Source organism: Canis lupus, chromosome 27, assembly GCF_003254725.2.
Source record: "Canis lupus dingo isolate Sandy chromosome 27, ASM325472v2, whole genome shotgun sequence".
NCBI lineage: Eukaryota > Metazoa > Chordata > Mammalia > Carnivora > Canidae > Canis > Canis lupus.
The window spans coordinates 33,862,383-33,882,125 of NC_064269.1; the positions used below are offsets into that span (position 1 = coordinate 33,862,383).

The following is a 19,743-nucleotide window of genomic DNA, read 5'->3' on the forward strand; positions in this document are numbered from 1 at the left end:
GGACAAAAATGTTCAGTAACTTGGTAGAGGCTACACAGATATTAGGTGAGCTGAAACCCAGGCAGGTTGCTTTACAGCAGGGTTTCTCCCCCTCAGCACTGTTGGTATTTGGGGCCAGCTAAATCTGTGTTTTCGGGGGGCTGGCACATAGTACTGTAGAATGGTTAGCAGCATCCCTGGCCTCTACCGACCGGATGTCAGTAACACCCTCGTCCCCCAGTTGTGACATCAAAAATGTCTTCAGACATTGCCAAATGTCCCCTGGGAGGCAGAATTACCTGTGAACCATAGCTCTAAGAGCCCATGCTCCCAATCACTACATTATATAGCCTCTTCATATTTAAATATGCAAAGTGTTATTTTCTTCCACATATAAAGAGGGAAACACACTTTCAAGTTTGAGTGCAGTCTACGAAACCTGGAATATCAATGCCTTTATAGATCATAGGTAGGAGGTTAGTTACTTCCAGAAAAAGTGCTCATTAGTAGACTTTTAATAATAGTTTTGTAGTATCCCACTGTTATCCAGTTGGAAAAATAGCCATGTGTCCCTCTTTTACAGTTTTTTCCCCATTTCTCTGTGACAGGCATCCTTAGCCTTCAAGAATTCAGAATTTAGGGGTGCCTGGGTAGCTCAGTTGGTTAAGCATCTGACTCTTGATTTTGGCGCAGGTCATAATCTCAGGGTCGTGAGATCTGAGCTGGAGCCCACTTTGGGCTCTGTGTTCAACAGGAAGTCTGCTTGAGATTATCTCTCTCTCTACCTCTCCCTACCACTCATGTGCACGCATGCGTGCGCACTCGTTCTCTCTCTCTCAAATCTTAAAAAAATAATTCAGATTTCAGGTGTATACTTACAGTATAGCAGGGCAATGCTTCTCAACTATGGTATCAAAATATGTCCCAAACAAAGGATGTCTGTTGCCAATAATTGCTTGCTAATAAATCAGATACCAAGATTTGCTAGTGATTTAATTTTTTAATTAATTAGAATCAATTTAAGGATATTTACATAATCTTCCCATATGATTTCTTAAGTTGAAGACTCAGTGTTGGAGTTACAGGTCAAGCTCCTAGAGCTGCACATAATTCTGGATATATCTGTAGGAGTGTGTCATATGACAAATGAGAACACATTTGTCACATCTGTGTCTGAGGAAGAAAGGCTAAAAATGGCTGGTGGAGGTGATTTGGGTCAACTGTGGCTGATGTGCAGAGGGGATTGAAGTAAGAAGCTCTGGGGGATGATAGCAGTATCATTTTGACTTGCATCTAAGTTAATGTACAATACTAAAATGCATATTAACCATGGGAAACATGCAAATACACATTCAACATATTTTGCAATGACAGCTGACTATGTCCAATTGCATAATTTGTCCATGAAAAATGCACATGACTGCAAATTCAAATATAATTTCTCCATGAACCTAAAGGTTTGCTTTCTTGGAAAACCCTGATTGAGGAAGGTGGTGCAAATCAAAATTTACCGAGTGGTGCCGTGAATTTGATGTGAGACAGAACAGAAATGCTTCTGAAAACCAGAGTTCTTAGTAACTCTCTGCTCAGTGTTTGTGCTCCATGCTTCACAAAAACTTCACCTTCTTTTCAAATTGCTATAAAATTGCATCTGCTGTGTAGTTCTTTGCTTTGAGTGTGATGTATCTGGTTTTTGCCTCCTCACTTATTTCCTATGTAAATTATAGAACTAGAGATGTTGATACTGAAATCTGAGCTTGAAAATCAAACTTAGTGCTTACCTCCAAAACAATTGTTTGCTTCTACTTTAGACTCAACAAGTATAGTACACAGAAGCTATTAAAAAAATGTCTGTGGTAATGAATTAAGTTGAACTTGGGGAGGTGCAGATCCCTTGGCCAAATTGTTTTCTTCAGATTTTGAAAGATTATGTACTGGGAAGAGACTTGTGGGAAATTGGTAGAGGACAGCCAGGGGTTCTAGTAAGTGTTTCTCCCCTCTGAGAAGCTTGGTAGTAGATAGAAAGGAAGACAAACAGATGGCAAGTCCTCTTTGACCAGACCACTTCTTCTTGCAGGGAATCTTCAGTAAGATTGTTGGTACTTCCGGGATAATTGGCAGGGGTGAAGGGTGGCGGGGTGGGGGGGGGATGGTTTGCTTAGCTGATCTCTAGGGAACATTCATCTCTTCTTTGGAGACCCATACTGTTGATCTTGGATATCAGAAGCTCACAGAAGCCCTAGCACCTCTAACCAGCTTCCTTTTCCTCCCATCAAAGTGCACTCACTCTTGGAGTGAGTTCTCTTCCAGGTGAAGGTAGTGAATTATAAATTAAATGAATGTGTCGCTCATTACAATGTCTACCTATCAGTTTTAGTTCATAACGCTAAAAGGACCTCAGAAATCATCTAGACTAGCTCATTTATATTATAGACATGGAGATTCAGAGAAGTTGATTGACTTAAGGTCCTTACCATGATATAAAAATGAGACCTGTGTCTCTTGTCTTGCTCCTCAGTGCTTTTTTTTTTTTAAGTTTTTTTTTTTAAATTTTTATTTATTTATGATAGTCACACAGAGAGAGAGAGAGAGGCAGAGACACAGGCAGAGGGAGAAGCAGGCTCCATGCACCGGGAGCCTGACGTGGGATTCGATCCTGGGTCTCCAGGATCACGCCCTGGGCCAAAGGCAGGCGCCAAACCGCTGCGCCACCCAGGGATCCCTCCTCAGTGCTTATTATATTCAGGATCAGATTTAAGGTAAACCAGAAAGCACTACACTGTTCAAACTTCTCAAGGTTTCTGATAGTCTAGATGCTGGTGGGGTAGTAGAAAGTGATAGAATGGCTGGTATGAATTTTAGTGTTCATACTGAATTATCTAAGAAATGTTTTATATTGAATTAGTTTCCATTACTGCAGAATAAAGTAGCAAAAATTCAGGGGCTTAAGATAACACCTATTTCTTAGGTCACAATTCTATAGGTCGGCAGTCTGGGTGGGTTAACTGGCTTCTCTGCTTAGAATCTCACAAGGCTGAAATCAAGGTGTTGGTAGGACTGTGTTCCTTTTTATTTATTTATTTTTAAAGGTTTTATTTATTTATTCACAAGACACACACACACACACACAAATGCAGAGACACAGGCTGAGGGAGAAGCAGGCTCCCTGCAGGGAGCCCAATGTGGGACTCGATCCCGGGTCTCCAGGCTCACACCCTGGACCAAAGGCGGCGCTAAACTGCTGAGCCACCCTGGCTACCCTCTGTTCTTTTTAAAAGGATGATTTCCCTTCCAAGCTCTTTGCAATGGTTGGCAGAATCCAGTGCCTTGTGGTTGTAGGAACAAGGTCACATTTTCTTGATGACCGTCAGTTGTAGGCCATCCATAACTCCTAGTGGCCTCTCCCTGGTTCTTACACGTGAGCCCCTGGTATCTCAGAGCCTGTCAGCTCCTTTTCATGTTTGGAATCATTCTCTGACTTCTTTTGCCTCCTCTCTCGTCTTTTAAACAAAACTCTGTGTTTTTAAGGGCTCATTAGTTTGTGCCCACCTAGGTAATCAAGCATAATCTTCCCATTTTAAGTTTCATAACCTTAATTATATATGCAGAATCCCTTTTGCTGTGTGGCATGGACATCTTGGGGGGGCGGCATTCTGCCTACTACACACATTATTTCCTTTAAATAACAGCAAGGCTCCATCTTACCAGGCTAATGGGAAAGTCAGTGACGAACATTGCTGGGACTCTCTTCCTGTTTCCTAGGTCCTGGGGATAGTAAAGACAGCAAAATGTATGGAGTGGTTCCTCTAGCCTTGGATCCCCTCTGATTTTTTAATTTTTAATTTTTTTTTCATTTTAAAGATTTTATTTATTTATTCATGAGAGACAGAGAGAGAGAGAGAGAGTCAGAGACACAGGCAGAGGGAGAAGCAGGCTCCATGCAGGGAGCCCGATGTGGGACTCGATCCCAGGTCTCCAGGATCACGCCCTGGGCTGAAGGCAGCGCTAAACCACTGAGCCACCCAGGGATCCCCCCTCTGATTTTTAAAATTAAATTAAATTAGCCAACATATAGTACATTATTAGTTTCAGATGTAGTTTTCAATAATTCATCAGTTGTGTATAACACCCAGTGTCCCCTCTGATTATAGCAGAGATGTAATTATGGTCTGAGCTGGTGTGTGCCCTTGAAGGCCAGTAGATCTTCTGCTTTGGTACCACCCCTGGGGCAGTGGACTCTACTCCCTGCTAGGAACTCTGTGCCTTGGATCCACCCTAGCTGTACTCTTCCATTACCTGGAGGGCAGTGAGGAAGTGAGGCAAGGGTCCCAGGCCTACTTTTTTTTTAACAGCTTTATTCATGTAGCATAACATTCACTCATATTAAGTGCACAAGACAGTGATTTTTTTTTTTTAATTTAAATTTGGTTTGCCAACATATAGTATAACACTGTTCATCACATCTCGTGCTCTCCTTAATGTCTATCACTCAGTTACCCCACTTCCCCTTCTACAACCCTTTGTTTCCCAGGGTCAAGAGTCTCATGGTTTGTCTTCCTCCAATTTTTCCCCACTCAGTTTCCCCTCCTTCCCTTATGATATCTTTCACTATTTCTTATACTCCACATATGAGTGAAACCATATGATAATTGTCTTTCTCTGACTTATTTCACTCAGCATGATACCCTCCAGTTCCATCCACGTCAATATAAATGGTAGGTATGCTGCTTCTTTATCCATTCATCCATAAAAGGACATCTCAGCTCCTTCCACAGTTTGGCAACTGGACATTGCTGCTATGAACATTGGGGTGCAGGTGTCCCATCATTTCACTACATCCATATCTTTGGGGTTTAAATACCCAGTCGTGCAATTGCTGAATTTTAGGGTAGCTATTTTTAATTTCTTGAGGAACCTCTACACTCTTTTCCACAGTGGCTGCACCAGCTTGCATTCTCACCAACAGTGTAAGAGGGTTTCCCTTTCCCACATCCTTGCCAACATTTGTAGTTTCCTGTCTTGTTAATTTAGCCATTCTCTCTGGTGTAAAGCGGTATCTCATTGTGATTTTGATTTGTATTTCCCTGATGACCAGTAATATGAAGCATTTTTTCATGTGCTTGTTGGCCATGTGTAGGTCTTCTTTGGAGAAATGTCTGCTCATGTCTTCTTCCCATTTCTTGACTGGATTGTTTTGTTTCTTGAGTGTTGAATTTGATGAGTTCTTCATAGATCTTCAATACTAGCCCTTTATCAGATATGTCATTTGCAAATATCTTCTCCCATTGCTTTTTAATTTTTGCTGACTGTTTCCTTTGTTGTGCAAAAGCTTTTTATCTTGATGATGTCCCAATAGTTCATTATTGCTTTTGATTCCCTTGCCTTTAAAGATGTGTCTAGCAAGAAGTTACTGTGGCTGAGTTCAAAAAGGTTGTTGCCTGTGTTCTCCTCTAGGATTTTGATGGATTGTCTCACATTTAGATCTTTCAACCATTTTGAGTTTACCTTTGTGTATGGTGTAAGAGAATGGTAAGAGAATGGTTCAGTTTCATTCTTTTGTGTATGGCTGTCCAAGTTTCCCAACACCATTTATTGAAGAGACTGTTTTGTTTTGTTTTTTTCCATTGGATGTTCTTTCCTGTTTTGTTAAAGATCAGTTGACCATAGAGTTGAGGGTTCATTTCTGGCTCTGTTCCATTGATCTATTGTCTATTTTTGTGCCAGTTCAATGCTGTCTTGATAATCACAGCTTTGTAATGTAGCTTGAAGTTAGGCATTATGATGCCCCCAGCTTTGGTTTTCTTTTTCAACATTCCTCTGGCTATTTGGGGTCTTTTCTGGTCCCATATAAATTTTAGGATTCTTTGTTCCGACTCTGTGAAAAAAGTCCATGATATTTTGATGGGGATTGCATTGAATGTGTAAATTGCTTTGGGTAGCATAGACATTTTCATAATACTTATTCTTCCAATCCATGAGCATGGACTGTTTTCCCGTCTCTTTGTGTCTTCCTCAATTTCTTTCATGAGTGTTCTTTAGTTGTTAGAGTACAGATCCTTTACTTCTTTGGTTAGGTTTATTCTCACACCAGTGAGAATGGCTAAATTCCTAGGTATTTTATGGTTTTTGGTGCAATTGTAAATGGGATCGAATCCTTAATTTCTTTTCATTCTGTCTCGTTAGTGTAGAGAAATGCAACTGATTTCTGTGCATTCATTTTGTATCCTGCCACATTGCTGAATTGCTGTGAGTTCTAGCAATTTTGGGGTGGAGTCTTTTGGGTTCTCCATATACAGTATTATATCATCTGCAAAGAGTGAGAGTTTGATTTCTTCTTTGCCAATTTGAATGCCTTTTACTTCTTTTTGTTGTCTGATTGCTAGTGGCTAGGACTTCTAGTACTATGTTGAACAACAGTGGTGAGAGTGGGCATCCCTGTTGTATTCCTGACCTTAGGAACACGAATGATATTCGTTGTGGGCTTTTGTAGATGCCTTTTATGATGTTGAGGTATGTTCCCTCTATCCCTACACTTTGAAGAGTTTTAATCAAGAAAGGATGCTGTATTTTGTCAAATGCTTTTTCTGCACCAATTGAGAGAATCATATGATTCTTGTCTTTTCTATTATTGATGTGACATATCACGTTGATTGATTTATGAATGTTGAACTACTCTTGCATCCCAGGAATAAATCCCATTTGGTCGTGGTGAATAATCCTTTTAATGTACTGTTGGATCCTATTGGCGGTATCTTGCTGAATATTTTGACGTCCATGTTCATAAGGGATATTGATCTGTAATTCCTCTTTTTGATGGGGTCTTTGGTTTTGGGATCAAGGTGATGCTGGCCTCATAAAACGAGTTTGGAAGTTTTCTTCCCATTTCTATCTTTTGAAATAGCTTTAGTAGAATAGGTATTATTTCTTCTTTAAATGTTTGGTAGGGATCCCTGGGTGGCGCAGCGGTTTAGCGCCTGTCTTTGGCCCAGGGCGCGATCCTGGAGACCCGGGATCGAATCCCACATCAGGCTCCCGGTGCATGGAGCCTGCTTCTCCCTCTGCCTGTGTCTCTGCCTCTCTCTCTCTCTCTCTGTGACTATCATAAATAAATAAAAATTAAAAAAAAAATTAAATGTTTGGTAGATTCCCCTGTGAAGCCATCTGGCCCTGGACTCTTGTTTCTTGGGAGGTTTTTAATGACTGCTTCCGTTTCCTTGCTGGTTATTGGTCTATTCAGGTTTTCTAGTTCTTCCTGTTTCAGTTTTGGTAATTTATAAGTTTCCAGGAATGCATACATTTCTTCCAGATCATGGCGGTAATTTTTGTTATATTTACAGAGTTGCGCAACCATCACCATAATCAAATTTAAGAGCCTTTTGTAATCCCAAAAAGATCTCTTGTGACTGTCTAGGCCTGCCTTTTGCATGGCTCCAGGGGCCACAGCCACACCTGGTTCAGACATCCTTTTTTTTTTTTTTTTTTTTTTTAATTTTTTATTTATTTATGATAGTCACAGAGAGAGAGAGAGAGGCAGAGACATAGGCAGAGGGAGAAGCAAGCTCCAAGCACCGGGAGCCCTATGTGGGATTCGATCCCAGGTCTCCAGGATCACGCCCTGGGCCAAAGGCAGGCACTAAACCGCTGCGCCACCCAGGGATCCCTGGTTCAGACATCCTTGTTTCTCCCACCTAACCTTTGTAAAAATCCCCTCAGAGAACTCAGCCCCCAGAAAATAAAAGCCAAGGTAACAGTTATTTTGAGTCCAGTGATACAACTCTCCTCCAGACAAGGCAGCACTTAGGGTCTGAGTTCATTCTCAGAAGGTGATAGGAAAAAAAATCTCAGCAAGGAGCACAGCACAAATCAAAACCCCAGTGACTTTTCTTCCATCTGTTTGATGTGGTGGAGTCTTCCAATTGCAGTTATCAATGGACAGCACTGACTCCATGGAGCAGTGACCTGTAGGTGAGTGAGTCAGACCTCCTCTTCCCCTGCTTCCTTCCTCCTCTAAGCATAGGGCCCTTTGTGCCCTTTTTAAATGACCCAATGTGAACATAGTGTGGAGTGGGATGGGAGAATAGAGGAACCCATCTGGTACAAGAGTTCAAGGAAGTTCCCAGAGGCACTTTGTCCCTCCAGGCTCCGCCCACCCCCCTTTTTTCTCTTCCCTGCTCTTTCCCTCCCCATTAGGTGGGGATTGCAGAGAGTTGCCTCAAGGAAAACAGCCTATCACAAGTACTAAGGCCAGGCCCCAGGGAGCCTGAAACCTTGCTTAGGATCTGAAAGGTGGCTGGGGATGAGGCAGCTTCCTGACTCAGTTTCCTTGTCCTATCATCTGTCTGCAGCAGGAGTCCTAGAGAGTCTACTATAGGTGGCCCTGTTCTTCTTTGTCTTGGCTGCTTCCAGTGCTTCCTCGACCACCCTGCCCAAAAGAGGGTCTTCCTGCCATGCTCTGCTCTTTTCTTTCACAGAACTGATTACAATTTACTGTTTTTACTTCTGCTTATCTATTACTCTTCTCTGCATCCCTCCACAACATAATCATAATTAGACTGTGATCTTCATGAAAGTAGGGACACAGTTTTATTGGCTGTTGTATACCTGATTCTTAACACAGTACATTCTGGCACATGGTGTGATCTTAAAATAGTATTTATAGAATGATGAGTGAATTAATGAAAATGGGCAAAGAATCTGAATAGACATTTCTCCAAACTTTAATATTCATCTGCCAACGGGATATCTCTGCTTGGGTGTCTAATAAGAATGCTCACCCAAAATAAAATTATTGATTTCTAGCTCCCCAGACTTTCTCCCCTCATCTCAAACTCTCAAACCTAGGAGTTATCCCTATCTCCAAACTCCATCACACATCAGCAAATCATGTTGGCTGTCTCCAGAATATTTTCAGTATCCCATCTACTTTTCTCCATCAACATCACTCCTAGGGCTAAGCCATTATTATTACTACTTAGGTTATTGTTTTGTTTTGTTTTGTTTTACTTAGGTTATTGTAATAGCCCTCCTAATTGGTGCCCCCTACACCTCTCAGCCACCTACACAGCAATTAAAGTTGTATTTTTTTTTAAGATTTTATTTATTTATTCATGAGAGACACAGAAAGAGAGGCAGAGACATAGGCAGAGGGAGAAGCAGGCTCTTCGAGGGAAGCCCAGCGCGGGATTCGATCCCAGGACCCCGGGACCATGCCCTGAGCCAAAGGCAGACGCTCAACCACTGAGCCATCCAGGTGTCCTTAAAGTTGTATTTTTAAAACATAAATCAGGTCATATTCCTATCATTCCTTTGCCTAAAACGTGCAGTGGATTTCACTGCAGTGGGACTAATATGTGTGCCCTACAATGCCATATGTGATCTGATCCCCCCTGCCTACCTTTCTGATTATGTCAGGTGCCATTTTCATCCACATTCATATGCTCCAGCTATATAACAAGCTTATTACTGCCCCAGGGTCTTTGCACACATTGCTTCTGCCCAGAATGCTCTTCTGATTTTCACATGGCTGGCCTCCCCCTCACTGGGGCTTTAGCTCTAGTATCACTTCTTCAGAGAACCCTTCTCTGCCGCTCAATCTGAAATATGACCCTAGGTCAGTCAGGATGATTTTATTTATTTATTTATTTAAAAGAAAATTTATTTATTTATGATAGACATGGGGGGGGGAGCAGAGACACAGGAGGAGGGTGAAGCAGGCTCCACGCCGGGATTGCGCCCTGGGCCAAAGGCAGGCGCTAAACTGCTGAGCCACCCAGGGATCCCCAATCAGGATGATTTTAGAGGCAAATAACAGAAAACTCAGTCTTAAAGTCCTAGCATACTGCTTATTAATAAGACTAGCAGTGGCTGTTCTAGCAGCACCATGGTGTCAGGACACTGGGTAGTATCTTTTTGAGTCTCAGGACTTCCCTTGACCTTATAAGATATCACCCAGTGCCCTGACATCTTTACATGACAGTTTACAAAGATAAGAAGTAAGGGGCAGCCAGGCCCACGAAAGATAACACCTTCCACATGCCTGTTTCCTCTTACTAAGAAAGAAATATTTTCCCAAGAACTTCCCAACACCCTCCTAGAGATTTTCTCTTGTCTTATTGCCAGAAGCAGATGATGTTGATAGGATCATCCCTAGCAGCAAAGGATGGTGGAAAATGGTTATCTTGCCTTTTCAACCTCTTGAGATTGGAAGGCAAGGGAGAAGTTAGGAATGGCCATTGGGTGACCAACCATTCATCAATCAGTGGACACTTGGGTTGTTTCCATAATTTGGCTATTGTTGATAATACTGCTATCAGCATCAGGGTGCATGTTTCCCTTTGAATCGGTATTTTTTTATTCTTTGGGTAAATACCTAGAAGTAAAATTGCTGGATCATAGGGTAGTTCTATTTTTAACTTTTTTAAAGATTTTACTTATTAATGAGAGACACAGAGAAAGAGAGGCAGAGACATAGGCAGAGGGAGAAGCAGGCTTCCTGCAGGGAGCCCAATGCGGGACTCGATCCCAGGACCCCAGGATCATGCCCGGAGCCTAAGGCAGACACTCAACTGCTGAGCCCCCCAGGTGCCCCTATTTTTAACTTGAGGAACCTTCATAAGAATGCTAGGTTATTTTTGTTTTTGTTTTTGTCTTTGTTTATTGTTGCTGTTTGTTTTTTTTTTTAAAGATTTTATTTGAGAGAGAGATCATGAACTGGAAGAGGGGAAGAGGGAGAAACAGACTCCCAGCTGAGCACAGAACCCAATTCAGGGCTCCATCCCAGGACCCTAAGGTCATGACCTGAACTGAAGTCAGATGCTTAACCAGCTGAACCACCCAGGTGCCCCGAGAGTGCTAAATTTTTGAGCCCTTGCTATGTGCCAGACAGCATATTAGATAATAAACAGAACTATACAAGAATAACTCTTCTTGAGTGTTTTCCTCAAACCAGGCAGATTGACTTGTACTAACTCATTTAATTCCTATGCATATATTATCTCATTTAATATTCCTAATAATCAAGTGAGATAGGGACTAATTATCCTCATTTTATAGATTATAAAACTGGAGCCCAAGAGGGTTAGATAATTTGTCCTGGGTGACAACTAATTAGTGTGTGAGAAGTGGGATTTACACTTCAGCTGTCTGACTTCAAAGCTTGCAAATGTATCCACTTTGCAATATTCCTATATTGTGAGATGAAAAATAGATGTATTTCAGCACAGGATTACGTTCTGGGTGTAGGTTTGCCAGATTTAGCTAATAAAAATATAGGATACCAGTTGGATGTTGTATGGGATATTGTATGGACCATATCTATGGTAAAAAAAAATTGTCATTGATCTGAAATTCACCCTTACTTGGGCATCCTGTATTTCATCTGGCAGCTGTATCTGGATGGCACATTGTGAAAACACATCTTATCCTCTCTGATTTTCCTGATCCCTCTCACCAAAGTCATGCTTGTGGCTGCCTGGGTCTTCTATAGTTCCATAAAGCACTCAGCTCGGTGTGTACACCAAACCCATAGCTGAGGGCCAGATAGCAAGAGAGTCATTCAAGAAGCTTCTGAAATGCCTGTGTGGCCTCCTTAGACATTTGTAAATTCAAGGCTTCAGGATATGTCTCCCTGTAAACCTTGCCCTATTGGAAGTCGTAGGCTGGTAAATGTGTAACAACTGGCTGCACAGGGGGAAAAAAAAAAAAGGGAAAAAAAAAAAAAAAAACGCTGATTTGTGTCATTTGTCACTTTCCATGGTGTGAACATTCCGACCGTGGCAGATTTATAGCAACATGATGTCATGGAAGTTGGAGTCGGGAAGAAATGTGCACATCTGGCTCTGGGGAGCTCACGCAAGCCAATCACCCACCACTGTTCTGGGCATTTCTTATTTTCATATATACACAAATCAAGCCTACATCACCATGAAAGGTCTAGGAGAAAATATCTATGACCATGGTATTTTGTGAGTTACAACAATTAAAATTTAAAGGGGACTATTTGTTACTTGGAATAATTAATACCATTGATCAAACTTGTCTTCAGTTCAAACTGGTTTAGAGGTCTGCTTTCATCCTGCATGTAAAGGCTACAACAGTTAATCATCTGTCGTAATGAATTTCCAGTAGTCTTATATTCTTTATTCTGAGTAAAGGCAGTATTTCCAGACCAACGTGTCTACTGCACTTTTGATGCCAAGCCTCTGTGCAGTATATGGTGGGAGTGATTTTTTCCCCCAAATGTTCACTATGTCACATATTTCTGAGCTAGCATATTGAACAGATGTATCTGTGGGTAGGCAAGAGGCTGTGGCAGAGTAATTTCACATTCCTGTGTTTGATTGAGGAGTTAAGAAAGACCTATCCATGTATAGCCAGTTTGACTCTGAATTCAGGACCCAGCCTTTTGTGGTCTCCTGAGGCATGAAGCCCCCAGGGTTGGTTAAGAGCATGAGCTTTGGAGCGAGGCAATACTGAGGCGACTCCTATATAACTGTATGATATTGGGGAGGAACTTCAGTTTTTCCCACTGTGAAATAGAGCTAATAATGTTACCTACCTCACAGGTACCTGACACATTATCACAAAATAACTATCAATTCTCCATACTATTGTTATAACTATTGTCCTCATTGTTATTAATCTTATTTCATTAGTAAATAGCCTTATCTTATGTATCTCCTTAGGACCAGCAGATGCTTACCATTCTACAGAAAATGTGAGTTTGTTTTTTTTTTTTTAACCAAATCATGTAAAAATTCAACATTATAAAAATTCTAGTTTGACATTAAATTTCTTTTTTTTTTTTTTTTAAGATTTATTTATTTATGATAGACATAGAGAGAGAGAGAGAGAGGCAGAGACATAGGCAGAGGGAGAAGCAGGCTCCATGCACCGGGAGCCCGACGTGGGATTCGATCCCGGGTCTCCAGGATCGCGCCCTGGGCCAAAGGCAGGCGCTAAACCGCTGCGCCACCCAGGGATCCCCTGACATTAAATTTCTGAACAAAAAGTCAAAAATAAAAATGGTCCTCCTATGCTATGAGAAGGTCTGTGAATCTTTGTAATTTCATGATGGAAAAGAATCAGTTGTTAGGGTTCTTTGAATCAAGAATAAGCCTAAACCACAGTTGATATGCTTGGCCAGGAATAGCCCCAGATAGAATTGTGAAGTACACAAAGTTTGTTAGCTATACTCTTCTGTGCCTCTTTGTGGTCCTTTTGTTTGTTTCTCATCATTCATATATTCATCCATCCGTCAGTGTGATTTGCAGAAAGCTAAGATTATGACCCTTGGGGCTCCTGGGTGGCTCAGTTGGTTAAGGGTCTGACTTGATTTTGGCTCAGGTCATGATCTCAGTGTCCTACTATCAACTCTGTGCTGGGCATGGAGTCTGATTAATACTGTCTCTCTCCCTCTGCCCTCCTCTCCAACAAACAAATAAATAAAATCATGACTTATACAAATAGAAGGTGAATGTATGTCAGAGATTTATCAACTTACTACTGAAGGAACCAGTGAGATAATTAGGCTGGTTCCAAGAGCATTTAAGTAAATATGTATTTATAGGCTTTTGTTATTGTTATTGTCTTTTTTTTTTTTTTTTAAAGAAGGTGGACATAAGATTGCTAGATAGACAAAAAACTGGTTAATGTCCTACAGAGCAAAAAGTTCATCACCTTTCGGGTTAATTTTTCTGCTATATAGAAATCTCCATGTTAACATGTATCTTCACAATGTCTGGGCTCTAGTCATGTAGTAAATAGCAAAATCAAGCACAGATGCAAGCACAGATGCATTCTCCCAGAGAATTAAATAATTCTTAGGGGAAGCCTATATAACAATGTCCTAGCATGATATTAAAAAGATATTCTATACTCTCTTTGCCTTATTTTCAAGTATTGGATACTTTTTTTAAAAATCCTTTTTTTTTTTTTTTTATTTGAGAGGGAGGCGAGAGGCAGAGAGGGAGAGAGAGAGAGAGAGAGAATCCTAAGTAGGCCTCACTCCCATGCAGAGTTTGCTGTGAGGCTCAGTCTCACAACCCTGAGATCACAACCTGAGCTGAAGCCAAGAGTTGGATGCTTAACTGACTGAGCCACCCTGGCATCCCTCAAGTATTGGATACTTTTTATTAACACACTTACCCATTTATTTTTAGTAAACTTTTATTAATATCTATATGCCCTAGGGATTTAGAGATAAAAACATAGCCACTGTCCTTAAGAGACTCATAACTTTATGGGGAAGACGAACATTCAAAATAAAAATTATTATACACAGTGATAGACATTTACCCCACCCTCCAGACCCCCTAGGCTCCCATTGTTACCTAGGTCCACCCAGTCCCTAGTTTGATACCATGTCAACCCATCCATCATTTCTCCACCTATGTATTAAAACACCGGTATTAGAGCATGATAGATGAATGAGTCCTCTCAGATCTTTTTTTAAAAAGATGTATTCATTTATTTGAGAGACTGCCAACAAGAAGAGAACATGGGCAGGGGGAGGGGCAGAGGGAGAAGCAGGCTCCCTGCTGAACAGGGAGCCTGACTTTGGGCTTGATCCCAGAACCCTGGGATCACGACCTGGACTGAAGGCAGACATTTAACTGACTGAGCCACCCAGGCACCCCAGATTTTCTTTCTTTTCTTTTCTTTTCTTTTTTTTTTTTTGAAAGAGAGTGTGCAGGGGTGGGGAGGGGCAGAGGGAGAGAATCTTAAGCAGACTCCATGCTAGACGTGGGGCTCCATCTTACAACCCTAAGATCATGACCTGAGCTGAAATCAAGAGTTGGATGCTTAATCAACTGAGCCACCCAGATGCCCCTTTATAGAGATATATTTTAATAAGGACCTTCAATACTCAGCGTGGTGTGTCATATGACAGTCTCAGAACAGGATGGGAAAACACAGGTTGATCAGGAAAGAGGTGACGTCTTTTCTATTACTGTTAAGTTACTGCATGTGGAAGAGCCAAACATAATAATTAAGCAGCCCTTGTATTTCAGAAACATTCCCCTGAAGAAGGATTTATTTCCAAATTAATGGAGCAGAGGAGACCTTTCTGAAACTTTACTTTGGGATCCTCGAACTTAGTTATGATATGGCAGGCTATTTTTTTCCGGAGTGGGATTACAGAAGCCTGTCTGAGGACACCTCAGCTACCTTCACTCTCCCTTAAATGAGGACTCTACTGGGATGCCTGGGTGGCTCAGCAGTTGATCGTCTGCCCTTGGCTCAGGGCATGATCATGGGGTCCTGGGATCCAGTCCCGTGTTGGGCTCCCTACAGGGAGCCTGCTTCTCCCTCTGCCTGTATCTCTGCCATTCTCTCTCTGTCTCTCATGAATAAATAAATAAAATCTTTAAAAAAGAAAAAAATGAGAACTCTACTGCAGGTAGCAGTCGTCCAGGGTGACTTCAATTTTGCCTGCCTGGCTCTTCTCAGGAGTCTGTTTTCCCTTTCTCCATGTGGTCGCCAATGTTTCAGCTCTCAGAGAAGACACAAAGGCTATCTCTGGGTTTAATTCTCCTAGCAGAGCCCCACTTAGAGTAGGAGTCATGGTTTTAGTTCTCTGTCCTTATGGATTTGATCCAATAAATACTTAGTAACAATTATCAATGTAAAGAAAAAAGAATAACATTCTTCCTCTGGGAGCCCACAGCTTGCTGGGGGAAGACAGAAACATAGAAGCAATTCTAAAGCTGGGATTCCTGCACATTAGGATCACCTGGGGAACCCTGAAATTTCCCGCTGCCCAGGCTGCACTGCAGACCAATTAAATTAGAATCTCTGGGGTAGGACCAGGGCATGGGTATTTTTATAAATCTCCCTGGGAAAGTCCGATGCGTGGCTAAGCTAGAGAACCATTGCTGTAAAGCAGAACACACTTGGGAGATGCTGTAGTAAACTACTGACAAACTGCTGTGTGAACAAGGATACCACCGCCATTCTGGATATGTCAATATTCTCCTCCACCTTCTGACCACATTGCAGCCCATGAATACAGAAAATGTAACCTTGGAAAAAAGTTAGGTTAGTTTGATTGTAGGGCATTTAGAAACTATCGACTCTGGGAGGTGTGGTTTGCAGAAAACAATGTCTCTAAAGGGAAAATGGCCCAAAAAAGATCAACCCGGAAGGATGATCCTCCAAACCATTCCATGTGCTCTCTCTCTCCCCGCCTTGGAATGTTTTTTTCAGTCCCTTGCCTCCCTAAAGAAGTCCCAGTCCACGTCCCCAGCTCAAACATCCTCTCTATGGAATCTTCCCTTCTCCTATCCCATGCCAAATTGGATCCTTGTTTTTATCTGCCGCTTAGTTCCTTTTCTTTTTAGCATCAATTATAATTATTACAGAATTTAGTTACAATACAGTTAGGCAGCTTATTTATACATTTTCCCTCTTCTGGGCCTTGCTTATCTTTGTTCACCTAGGACCTAGCATAGTGTCTTGGTTTCTTGAATGAATGAACAGAGCTACTGCAGTTTTACATAGAGTCTGAAAAGCCTGCCATCATCAGGAGAGACCTGGACCCAGGAGCTCCTCAAGGCTCCCTGGTCCAGTTTCTGAGTGGGATCCTCTGCCTCCCTGTGGTGGGGTTGGAGGACCCAGCAGACAAGCTCACTGGTGTAAGGCAGCTGGAGGAAATGATGGAAGATGGGAGGCCTCACAGTGCTTGGTTGTGGTAGTGAACTCGAGTTTCATCTGCAGGGTTTTGGTATGAGAGGAAGGGAGAAACAAAAGTTAAGTTCACAGGTTTCAAAATCTGTGTATTGAGGACAGAATAGTGCCCATGCCACCAGTTACTGTTTTATTTAGGCTACAGGCATCCCTGAGAAGTTTAGAGCTGCTTTTTCTGCCTGGGATAATTGCTCATCTGTTTTAAACTTTTATTTTATTTATTTTAAAAGATTTTATGCATTTGACAGAGAGAGAGAGAGAGCACAAGCAGGAGGAAGAATGGCAGACAGAGGGAGAAGCAGACTCCCAGAGGAGCAGGGAACCTGACTCAGGGATCAATCCCAGGACCCAGGGACCACGACCTGAGCCAAAGGCAGGCGCTTAACCAACTGAGCCACCCAGGCACCCCTGTTTTAAACCTTAAATCTTTATTTTATTTCATTTTTCTTAAGATGTTGTTTGTAAGTGATCTCTATACCCAATGTGAGGCTCAAACTCCCAACCTTGCGACCAAGTTGCAAGCTCTACTGACTGAGCCAGCCAGGCACCCCTAAGGTTTAAATCTCCAAAAAAAAAAATTGGGGGTGGGCATTTTGTAGGTTTTACACATATGAAGCTGAAGAGATTATTTCAATTTTATAAGTATAAAGGTCATGCATTCCAGATTTTCTAGGACAGTGCTAATTTTATATCGTATGTATACTAATTTTTTTAAAAGATTTTATTCATTTATTTATTCATGAGAGACAGAGAGAGAGAGAGAGGCAGAGACACAGGCAGAGGGAGAAGCAGGCTCCAAGCAGGTTCCCAACGTGGGAATTGATCCTGGGGCTCCAAGATCAGTCCCTGGACTGAAGGTGGCGCTAAACCTCTGAGCCACCAGGGCTGCCCTGTATACTGATTTCTTGATATGGATAGTATGGTTGCTGTTCTTACAACTGACCATCAACCAGCCAGCCATGCTTAAAGGTCTTCTGGTAGTCCAATGTCTAATTACCTTATGTTTCTTTTGAGAAATCAAGTAGAGCTGCCTTACGGACAAAAAAGCCTACAGGTAATACAGGACTGGCATTTACTACCCTGAGCTTCAGATTTTTGTTGAATGTGGTTTCTTGGGGAGGACAATATATATTAACACTCCTCTCTCTGCCACAAATTAGTGCAAAAGTCCTTCAAGGAAAGTGGGCCATTAAGAACTGTTCTTTCATTAAGAACTATTCTTAGAGGCACCTGGCTGGCTCTGTCAGTGGAGTATACAACTCTTGATCTCAGGATTGTGAGTTCTAGCCCCGCATTGGATATAGAGATTACTTTTATATTTTTTTCTTTTATTTATTTATGATAGTCACACAGAGAAAAAGAGAGAGGCAGAGACATAGGCAGAGGGAGAAGCAGGCTCCATGCACCGGGAGCCGGACGTGGGATTCGATCCCGGGTCTCCAGGATCGCGCCCTGGGCCAAAGGCAGGCGCCAAACCCCTGCGCCACCCAGGGATCTCCTAGAGATTACTTTAAAAAAAAGATCTTTACATTTTTAAAAAAGATTTTGTTTGTTTATTTGAGAGAGAGAGCAAGAGCATGGTAGGGGCAGATGGAGGAGCAGACTCCTCAATGAGCATGGAGCCTGATATGTGGCTCGATCCCAGCACCCTGAGATCATGACCTGAGCCAAAGGCAAACTTCCTGAGCCACCCAGGCACACACCCCCAAAATGAAATCTTTTAAACAAACAAACAAACAAACCTATTTTTTAATCCCACCTCTAAAACTTTGGAAAGGTTTTTTTTGTGAGGCTAGTCACAGGAGCCCAGCAAGGGGGACACTGGGTCCTGTTGGAGCCTGCTACTGGAGCACCCTCCCATTGTGCCACAGCCTACATGGAGTTGCTCTGGTTATTTTGGATTTAGGTGCTGTGCTTTCTCCCTTCTGCTTAATAGGTTCAGACCAAATTATACCTTAATAATCTAACTGCAACCCAAATCACCCCAATTTTAACTGAATAGCCCACAATTATATAATTGTTTTATTTTTTATTTTTTAAGGTATATAATTGTTTTACCTATTAAAAAGTATAACTTCTTTTCTCACCCAATAGTACCCTCCCAGAGGTTAAAATAAGGGCTAAACTTTTAAATATTCTTCTATATATAAGGATCATAGCGAGAGCATAGTGAGCAAGAACACAAATTGGAGGGAAGGGCAGAGAGAGAAGGAGAAGCAGACTCCCCTCTGAGCAGAGAGCTCATGTGGATGTGGGGCTCCACCCTAGAACCCGAGGATCATGACCTAAGCCGAAGGCAGACATGTAACTAACTGAGCCACCCAGGTGTCCTAGTTGGTTGCTTTTAATCATCCAGATGCCATAAGCTTTCCAGTAACCTGGTTAAATTCTTTAGAGAACATCTTGTATGTTTGCAGTCAATATGTCATTTTATGAAACAGTAACAGCAGAGGGACATGAAGATATGTCACTGATAAGTGGCAAACCTATTAGAACATGCACTACATCATCTTTTGGAGAAAGTGAGCTATTTTCAGATGTCATTAAACTAGGCACTACTTCTGGCTCATGTAAAAGTGTTACATACAATTGCTCCAGGTACTTCCATAATGCTTCTGTGCTGGAAATTCTGCATAAGTAAGAACAGGGCTGTTTCCAGGAGCCAGCCAGTCTGAACGCACAGATCCTTCTGAGCTATTTCCATAGCTCACATGTATGTTTCCATCTGCCCACATTTTCTGCTCGCAGCCTCATTGCTTTAGTGTCACGACATTTAGTGACTTCTCACCTACATGCCCTGCATCCCAGCAGCTCTTCATTTGGGGCGCAGTATCCTTACCATGAGCCAGATTTGAGCACCCTAACCCTTTGTGGTTCCCAGTGAGTGAAGGCAATACGGGTATGTATGTTCAGGCGTGGGGCTTGGCATGAGTTCTGCCTCACTCGACCACAGGTCGAGAGAGGGGAGGCCCAAGAGAGCCTAAGCTGGGATCAGCTAAAACTGCTCCTAAAACGAAAGCGAGATGGAGCTAGAGCCTTTTCTGATTGGTAGTCCAGTTTTCCTGCCAATGCACAAGT

The 19,743-nt window shown here is 42.0% G+C and overlaps 1 protein-coding gene across 2 annotated transcripts in view; it reads left to right on the forward strand.

Moving 5' to 3' along the window:
• GPR19 (G protein-coupled receptor 19) overlaps nt 1-19,743 on the forward strand; it is a 42,593-nt gene that overhangs the window by 21,059 nt on the left and 1,791 nt on the right. Inside the window, exon 4 of one of the 2 annotated variants that reach the window (XM_025455132.3) lies at nt 12,663-12,694. The exons of the other annotated variant lie outside the window; for it this stretch is intronic. Within the exon in view, the coding sequence (XP_025310917.1) occupies nt 12,663-12,694 (32 nt within the window). The remainder of the gene's footprint in view (nt 1-12,662; nt 12,695-19,743) is intronic. 2 annotated transcript variants of the gene reach the window in all.